This window comes from Tribolium castaneum, chromosome 1, assembly GCF_031307605.1.
Source record: "Tribolium castaneum strain GA2 chromosome 1, icTriCast1.1, whole genome shotgun sequence".
In the NCBI taxonomy this organism is placed as follows: domain Eukaryota; kingdom Metazoa; phylum Arthropoda; class Insecta; order Coleoptera; family Tenebrionidae; genus Tribolium; species Tribolium castaneum.
Genome location: NC_087394.1, coordinates 9,733,302 through 9,743,291, shown reverse-complemented (window position 1 = coordinate 9,743,291; position 9,990 = coordinate 9,733,302). Strand labels below are relative to the sequence as shown.

Here is a 9,990-nt window from a genome sequence, read left to right as displayed (position 1 = left end):
TTAAACAAGCTTATTAAATTTTACGTACGGCAATCAAACGTGAAATTACAATTACAAGTATGTAAATAAAACTGCAATAAAATCGTAGATTTATTCAGGAAAACAGTTTTACCTTAGAATTCCATGTTTGCTGGAATTAATTTTTACTCACACACCCTCTTATCTCGGCTTGACAGTGGAGATAATCTTGGTCGCTCCTCGACTTACTGTAATTACCCGAGCACATAATCCTTCTCGCAGTTAAAACTACATTATTCTGGGTGATAAGATGTTTACTTGGGGTCGTGTAGTACATTTTGGATGTGATTTTGCCCCGCATGAAAAAATAAAGCTTGAAGCTGCACACAGTCGTGATATAATATCCCGGCTGAATGCGTGTGGAGCAGATGGTTGGTTCTTGTAAAGCAGCAGGTAGTCAATTATTAAAACGTGCATTCAGACGGCCAGGCTCGAAATGAAACCAACTTTTTATAAAACAAATATGGTTTAATAATAATGTTTAGAAATTATATTACATTTAGGTACATATTTACAGATTTACGTTATATAAACATGGCGAGCAACAGGAATAATTCTGGTTATACAATTCTAAGATTAATTCAACATTAATAGTAGGACAGTAACAACAAAATGACGGGGAGGGCCGGTAACACACTATCGCGAATTTTGGGTGAAGGCCGTATCGAACAATTTGGTGGTTTGTATTGGTCGTCCGATTATTATTACTTCAAATTGAGAACGGAAAACAGCAAAACTGGATGGCTTTAGTCATCGATGTCTCTTGTTTTTTTTGGTTTGGGTCACACGATTGTTTTCTCAATTTAATGTAATAACTGCTAACTAAAACTACTTATAAATAAATGAGCACCTTTGGTTCTGGTAATAAACTAGAGTCTTGAATCGAATTGTCGTCACGTGGGAGGAGCAACAAAAATGCACTTGGAGGCATCAGACTTTTCTATTATTTTAATTTATTGTAATGCCTCATTGTGTGAATGGAAGAAGTGACGGGTGTCAATTCTATTCAAGAAATAGTTATTTATGATCTAGAATTGCACATTTCGACGTAATAAAGCGTATGGGAACCATCTGGGTATATTTTCACACTGCTTTCTCATTATACAATAATATAATACTCATCGTTTCACTTTCAAGCGTGCAAACTATAATTAAGGCAAAACCTTAACAAATCGCTGTGGAGTCTTGCATAGGAGAATACATGTAATAGTGGAGGATGCGAATTAGGCTCGTCCTTCACCCATCTGCTTACAGGATGAGTCTTATTTTTTATCAAACAAAATACGCATAAAAAATGTTCAAGACTGTTATTTAAAGCGTGTCAAAAAGCATCTTAAGAAATATTTTTAAAACTTATTTATTTTCTACTCGGGCTGTCTTATCCGAATTCAGAAAAAATCCTTAATAATTGATAATAGGGTAACGCAGGGAGCGATGGACCACCGGGTGAGTAGTGAGACCAGTAGTTTTAGCCACCACCGGTAGGTGGCTGTTTTAGCAGGTGCATCTGCTCGAAACTAGTAATAGTGTCTATTTTTTCTTTTGATGTTTAGATATAAGTAATTGCAAATATATTTGTACAGTGTGAAAAAAATCTAATTTAATGTCGACTTTAGCTCAAAACTCTATTTCATAATCACTTTAAATGTACATTTAAAAAACTGCTCATTTAGTTTAATGCACCCATTGACGTATTAATGAAATTAATTTATACTAAAAATTTTCAAATCAACATGAACGTGCAAAACGTAGTCGAAAGTAGCAGTTCATGTGCTGATAGATGATGTGTGGTTGTTGTAATGACGAAAAATACAATAAGAAAACATTTCTTCCAAATTTAGAAATGAAAAAATACAGTGGTTAGAAAATTAGACGATTTTGTGAAGAAAACGCAAATGTTAATGTTTGAAAAATTTTAATTACAAAGCACATTGTCATAAACATTTGTTCTTTAATTATTATTTCCAATTCCAGAAGCTTAATTTTTTGATGTTGGCAATATCCCCCAATTTATTTTCTGTAAGATGACACTGTTCTAACTTATTTTTTTTAGTTCTTCCCCATCAATTTTACTGTATTACCTTCTGAGATAAATTAATTTTATCAGTCACCTTACATTTGATAAGATTTCTTTAAGCAATAAAAGCTCCCTCTCTTTGAAAAAATTCCTTCCACAATTCCTTTTCTGGTTACATTAATCTTTTTAAATACAGTTTACCTTGACAAAGTCAGTAAGGTGTGACAGAAAATTGATAAATTTCTTTAAATGAAGTGCTACCAAAACGATATAATTTATGCTCGTATCAGATCAAATTTTCTGTTAGTTAATAGTGAGTTTTATGTTTATATGGAACGTTAAAACCTTTTTCTCTTAGCCAATACGAAATTTAGTCAAATTTAGAAGGTAACAAAGTTTAACTTCTGTAATGCGCAAACTCACTAGAGTCGCTGTAAAGTTTAAATATTTAAAGCAAAGTTTAGAAACCCGACACACCAAACGTTTATTTGAAACACAACGCGTTTCAACCACAAAGTGGTCATCCTCAGGTGAGAATAAACGTTTGGTGTATCGGATTTTTAAACTTGTTTTTAGTTAATTTCCACGTCAAGAAAATCCAACAAGAAGTTTTACTATGAAATGCAATAAATTAATGAACGTTTTAATGCCTCCATTAAGTTAAATGAGCAATTATTTAATGTGGCATTAGCGGTGTATTTATGACATCGGCCCTTAACCTTATTAATTGTGTTCCTGTAATTAAAAACAAAGTCTCAGGAGGCTAGGAACCAGGGCCTGCACTAGCAGAAGTTATTTCTTCACCAGAACTCATGTAAAAGAAAAAAAGAAGAGTGAAAAAGAAAAGAAAAGAAGAAAGTTCCAAAAAAAAGAAAGTTTTTTAATTTTAATTATTGTTCTTTAGATTTGTATCATCAGCTTTATGAAATTTATATAGGCATTTTCAAACAAGTGCTCCATCTCTCCCGGGTTTACCCTATGAATGATGAAATCACAACCGCTGCTATTGGAGGCGAGATTTCAGCAAATTTGTTTTAAGTATTTTACAAATTAACGATTGACAATTACAAGTAAAAACAAAAGCAACTTTATTCTCAAGAGTCCAATAGAGGGCAAAAAGTATTTTATCTTCTCTTTAATTAGATCTGATGTAGATTAAAAATAATTTTCAAAGAGTATCAATTTTTTTTCAGTTTTCAGGATTTTTTCTGAACTAAATAAAGCACTGACCTCATTTTAAAAGAATTTCTCCCGTACAGCTTAAATAAACGAATTTAACCTTTAAATAAGTTTCAAAAATGTTACTTGAAAGGGCTGTAAAACTTTGTGGAAAATGGTTAAAATTTGACGCTTATGAACATAACATTTTAGGCACATTATATTTAATCCAAAATAAGTTTAATCCGGTAACAGATGGGTGAAAGACGTCTCTAATTCCGATCTGAGACTATAATAACTATTGTTGATGCGAACACTTGAAAAATGTAGAAATCGTTCCTTGTGCTGTACTATCGAAAGAACCCAAACTTGCAAAAATTACCTACATGTATTTACACTTTAGAATTTGTCGTTTCTCGTAACAGGGATTAAAAAACCTAGCAATTTTCCCAAATTGATATAAAACACTCACTATCGGAGGCAAGCTTCCGGCTTGTATTAGGTACAACAGTGTTTTCAATAAGAATATCACAGAGGGACGTGTCGAAAGTCTCACTAATTTTGCAACTGCGCTGTTATTATTAGAGAAAACACTGATCCGAACAAATTAAAAACAGTACATTGACTCGCGCACTCGCGCTTTACCTCGTCTTCTTCTTGGACATTTTGGCCAGCTTCCGCCGCTTGAGGATCATCTCGTAGAGCACCTCCAGGCCCTCCTGGAGGCCGTCGCCGGTGATGGCGCAGGCGGGCTGCACGTGCCAGAGGTGGCCGTTGCTCAGCTCCGTCAGCCCGAGCAGCTTCTCCAGCTCGCGGGGCTCCCGCGCCCCCGGCAGGTCCTGCTTGTTGGCCAGCACCAGGATGGGCACGCCGGAGTTCTCCGGCGCCTTGACCGTGCGCATCAGCTCCATCTTGGCCTCCTCCATGCGCTCCACGTCCACGCTGTCCAGCACGAAGACGATGCCGTCCGTGCACCGCGTGTAGGACTTCCACAGCGGGCGCAGCTTCTCCTGGCCCCCCACGTCCCACACCAGGAAGTTGATGCCCTTGGCCTTGCCCATCATGCCCTTGACTTTCTCGCAGTTGAAGCCTATCGTGGGGACTGTGTTCAGGTACTGGTCGAATTTTAGGCGGTAAAGGGCGGTCGTCTTGCCCGCCGAGTCTAAGCCGAGCATCACCACGTGCAGGGTGCCCTGACCTGATGGCAACGCATCAAGCAGCGATGTGTTTTTGCCCATGTTGGCACCCATTGGAGACTAAGGAGAGACGGGCTTGGAGTTACATCGTGTCGGTGTCTGGGGTCGACCGCTCCAAGACACTTGGCTCAATTCCATGGGTGAGGGTTTAGAATCATCGCGGAGGATCTGCAACAATAATGTGACGGTTTAATTTCACCAAGGCGTTTATGGTTGGATTTAAATCAAAGTGAGAACGTAGAACTTTATTTCGTTTAAAGTCACCAAGAGTCGTCCGAAGGTATTTTCGCTTCTGGGCTAGGTACTCAAGTAACAACAATGGAACAATGCGACTTTCTTAAAACGAAAATACTCGTACAACATGGGTTCCATTTTTTGTAGAACCATATTATGCAAATTCTTTCGTGAACTTTAATAAATGATGTTAGCAGTTTTAGTTTTTGACTTATTAACTATTATGTAAATGCATACCAAAATATTTAAAATAGTGCTTTATATAGAAAATTCTCTGTTCTTTTCTATTCTGAAATCAGATTTAGAATTTGAATTTTTTTTCGTGTAGAAAACCAGAAGTGAAGTTTTAAATCCGAATTTTAGTAACTTGGACTTTTTTTTATTTATTTTTATTTCAAAAAATAGCTTATAATATCTAGGTTTTACACTATAAGTCGCAAAATGGGATCTCTATTTCTTTAGGAGATACAGTACTTAATGTACGTCATCGGCCGGTTTACGCAAGAAATTACGCGCTTTTGAGTTCATTAAGTACTATATCTCCTAAACGAATAGAGATCCCATTCTGCGACTTATAGTATAAACTCTATTTACTTTAAACTATTTTTTAAAATAAAAGTAATTTAAAAAAAATGGTCCAAGTTACTAAAATTCGGATTTGAAACTTCACTTCCGGTTTTCAATACGAAAAAAATTTCAAATTCGATTTTAGAGTTAAAAAGAACAGTGAATTTTGTGTATAAAGCACCATTTTAATTATTTTGTTATATATTGTTTAATTAGAATAATAGTTCACAAAAACGTTATGCTTAATATTTGGTCAATTTTTAGAATAACTTTTTAAATAAGCTGACCATAAAAAATCATTACGTATTTACATTCACACCTTTAAAGAGAACAATTGTAACCGAATTTCAGGTTGTCGAATTTTTTTGAGTTGTCCGCTTCACGTGAAATACCGCTAACAGTTTTTCGAAAATTGGAGAGTGAAAAAGGTCATAAAAACATTAAAGTTGTTGGACTACATTTGAGAAGAGAGTAGAAAATGTGATAATTTTAAACAGGTCATCAAATTGCAAAAAACTGTTATTATTATAAATTATAAATTATTATAAAAAAAACTAAAAATATAGATTTTTTTTTATAAATTATTAACGTTGCTTCCCGAGCTCAACACGACGATTTCCACAAATTAACCGAATTGGTTGTTCAGTTTTTGAAGTCATTTCCCTGTAAACTAAAAAGATTTTCGAAAAATTTTATTCTTATAAAATCATTACATTTATTAGAGATTTAATAATAATTGAAGTGGAATGACATTTTTGCTCTTAAAAAATATTACGAAGGAAATTGTTCTTGGTTGTTCACCTTGCCATCTCCCCTTTAAGCAAGATCTATCAATATTGAAGCCTGATGATGATTTAATTAAAATCGAAACGTCGCTAAAAATTTAAAGCTTATTTACATTCCTGCCCTTAATAACCAACAACAATTTCCTCCGTTTAATAATAATGTACAAATATTTTTTAATAAAGAAACCCAGTCCATTCTTTTGCCGAATCCTGGGTATCCACAGGGTGACTCAAAGTGTACGACAAACTCTCGTATAAAAGACGTTCAGTTAAGCACAAAAATGAAGTCAATTTTTTTTTCAACTGATTTAATTTTTATTTATTTTTTAATTTGTTTCTCTTAGTAACTGTATCGATTGTAGCTCTGTTGTTTCCTATGATTAATATCAATTAATTGTTTTGTACCTCATAAGACATTAATTGTTTTTCTTTCAACAGGTATTTGTTTAATATTGTAAGGCTGTCGTTTCTCCTAACCAAAGTCAAAAAAATATTATCTGAAGTGCCAAAAATTTAACATAAAAATGTTACTTTTAAGATCTATATCTCGTGAAAAAAGACTTTTTTTGTCTTTTAATACAGCTTGATGTCCTTTATCACTCGAGGATTGTCCTGCACTTTTGAATCAGCCTGTATACATAACTGTAGCTTTTTTTTCTATAAATAAATAATAAGAATTGTCGGATAACTTCATCCTGGAGATAAATTTTAAAAAATATATTCTTAAATATAATATATTTAAATATAAATCATTATCTAAGAGTTTACTAAAACTTTTTCTCTTAATCCATAAGTTCATAAATACATTGTTGTATAAAGAACGAGCGCCAAAGTCAAGCATTCATTTACAAATAAATTTGAAATTACCTAAAATTCAGTAAAACTTAATCTAAAACCAAAGAAATTAATAACATAAAACGCCATCAAATTAAAAACCCGACGAATGTGAAATATAAATCTGAAAAAAATAGTTAAATTGAAAATCATAAGAAACTACACTAAAAATAAATAACGAAAAAAAATCGCTTAAAAACCTAATTGCTAAAAATAAACATTCGTTGAAGTTCGAATTGTAACTGAAACTGAAGTTAAAAGTTTTACCTAAACCTGAAAAATAAAAACTCAAAGACTTTCGATATTTGTCAAAGACAGATTTTTTGGTTGTGGTTTAAAACATTGTAATTAGAAATACGAATTTCTGATAAATATTTCGTGACTTTAAAGTAAATACTAATAATTTTTTTTCAGTTTTTCAGTGATTTGTGTGTTATTAAAAAATTGGTTTTGCTTCTTTACTTCCTCTCATTTTAATTTGATTTTTCGATCCCATTTCAGTGAATCACGTTAGCAAAAGCAAAACAGTACGCACTTTCGTCTGTTAAAGAAAAAACAGAATAAAAATATAAAATTCAATGCAAATTTGAAATTATTTCTAAAAAAGTGCGAAAGTTGAATTAATTAATGTGCAAATAAACAGGAACTATGAACTAAGTATGTTTAAAATCATAAAAAATAAATTTGAACAAAAAACAAACTTGGAAGGTTCGACCTAAAAACCTAAATAAAAGTGCACTCAAAAGTCAAAATTTTGACAAAAACCCGTCATAAGACGGGATAAATTTTACTCAAAGTTCTATCCGTCCTGAATAATTTCCATAATGTTTACACAAATAATTTGGGTGGTCCCTGAAAAATTTGAATTCAAATACGTTCTAAACCATTTTCCCACAACTTGAATTTTTCCATTGTTTAATTAAATAACTGTAGCTATAGCCCATTTAACAGTGATGAATTCACCGCCTCCGAACACACCCACGATCGGAGGGATTTTTACGCATAAATTGTCACGAGCTTTAATTGACCATTCAATGCAGATAACGATTTGCTTCGAAATAAAATGCGTGATATTATTTTCATCAGGGGGGAAGTTGAATCCTCTTATTTTTCAGTTGACCTCTGCTGTTTGATCTTGTCTTTACACCGAACGGAAGTACAAATTAAGAAAGGCAAACACCCCTCAAGTCCTGAAACTTCTTCATCTAAATGACTGTACACACACGCTTCATATTCACTTCTTTCTTTCACTGAGCAGATGTTGCGAGATTTACAGCGCATGTAAATGCAAATCTCCCCAATAAGATTATCATGTCGTAGAAAAATATGGGTCGTAAAGTAAAAATAAATTGTTTAAATGTACGATTTTCTTGTCGGATGGATAAAATACAAGTTTCGATTTCTAGTCAGTGCACCTGAACTCGTGGAGTTATGCAAACGCGATTAAGCCATCACGTATAATGTACCGTTTATAAAACAAATGCGATTTGATAAGAATAATCGCAATGGTATGGTTTTTAACTGCAATCCTCTGATGAGTATGTGTACAGTTAGCTGGGTTCAACGAATGACCACGGTAAAATCGATTCTTGTAAAGTAATTTGTTGCAGAATAATTTATGAGCTCGTAAGTTTTAATTGTCTTATTAGCGGGAATTCATACACAATTAAAACATACCGCTGGAAAATAATATGCAAAAATGCACTTCCTTATTATTTTCACAAAATTAATAATTTGTGACGTTTAAATTAAACAATAAAATGTTTACGACTCCTCAAGGACCACTCCTTTCTTGATGCATCCTAAACAGATCGTTCGGAGATTATTGTGCTTTCAGGGCTTGGTAGAGAAAGTTGCTTCGAAAATTTCTTTTGAGGTTTTTTACAAAATTACATGAACGGTTAACATTACACCGTTAATTATCATACAAGCTGGCACAAGGCAAATGCAGTTTGCTTGTTGCATTATCCATTTGTTCGTAGTGGTGAATTAAAAATTTAATAATTAATTAAAAATTTAACTGTTAAACCTCATTAGAGGGAAATTCATACCGTTGACAATGGTTTATGTCAACAATGCCACAAAGTTGCCCAAGTTTGTAGTTTCCTGAAACTTACCCCGAAGCGTCAATTAATAAAATTAACAATTTCGGATTTTGAATCTCACTCGTAATTTTAACTTTTCTGGAAATATTTTCACTCATCGTCATGCATATTAATTAGTTCGGAATGAATGAACGTCAGTAATTTTCAATTTCAATATTTATTAAACTCGACAATTGTCGATCATTATCAAATATCCATTAAAATTCCAATTAATTAACAATATTCCGATAGCCAGTAACCGATTTGATTGCCATCGTAAGCCCAAAAAATGTGAAAATTTACGTTTCATTTCCCGGTACAATTTGTACAAGTAAAATTTATTTTATTACCTCCAAATCAGATGACAGCTGTAGGTGATAAAGATAGGAAAGAATGTGAGATAAAAATATGAGTAACAAACACTTCAATTTATTATTACTATTCATTTTAAACGTCAAAAATTCCAACAATTTTTAGATTTCAACAAGATAATATATTATCTAAATTATCTTGAAACACCGCCAATCAAACAAAAAAATCTTAATTGAATCAAAAAATAACAGCAAATGAGTACTTTCAATAAGTAACGATTAAGATATTCTTAAGGTACAATAAATCTATTCAAACTAGGTGTATTACCCAAAAATAACAATAAAATGAGAAAAAATTGTTTAAACAAATAACCAAAGAAAATAAAGACAACTCTAATTACGTGTATTATAAGTTCAATAACGAAAGCATCACAACTTATTTTTGTAAGGCAATTTCCACTTTTTTTTCTGTGGGTAAATATCATGTTCACTTCCGACATCCAAATGCATCAGTTATGGCTTTAAATTAAACGAACTAAGTCTGAAAATTAAGGTTTTCGGTCAAAAGTGTGGTATTTGAGGTATTCATAAAAGACACTAGTTTTTAAGTGAGATTAGAGTCAACGTAATAGAGTCAAACAAGTTCGAAAATTTTACGAGTAATATACAAAATACTGTGATTCTTAAGAGATTTTGCTCATTTTTGATCCAAAATAAATCAAATTTACCTATTTTCAAACAACTTTGGTCGTTTTTTTTCGTAACTGACCGTTTATTTTTGACCAA

General features: G+C 32.9%; 1 protein-coding gene across 1 annotated transcript in view; it reads right to left on the bottom strand.

Moving 5' to 3' along the window:
* Window positions 1-465: 465 nt before the first annotated feature.
* The window catches only part of Arl4 (ADP ribosylation factor-like 4), a 29,649-nt gene continuing 20,124 nt past the window's right edge, over window positions 466-9,990 (bottom strand). Inside the window, exon 2 of the mRNA XM_008200748.3 lies at window positions 466-4,557. Within this exon, the coding sequence (XP_008198970.1) occupies window positions 3,835-4,443 (609 nt within the window). The 5' untranslated portion in view covers window positions 4,444-4,557 and the 3' untranslated portion in view covers window positions 466-3,834. The remainder of the gene's footprint in view (window positions 4,558-9,990) is intronic.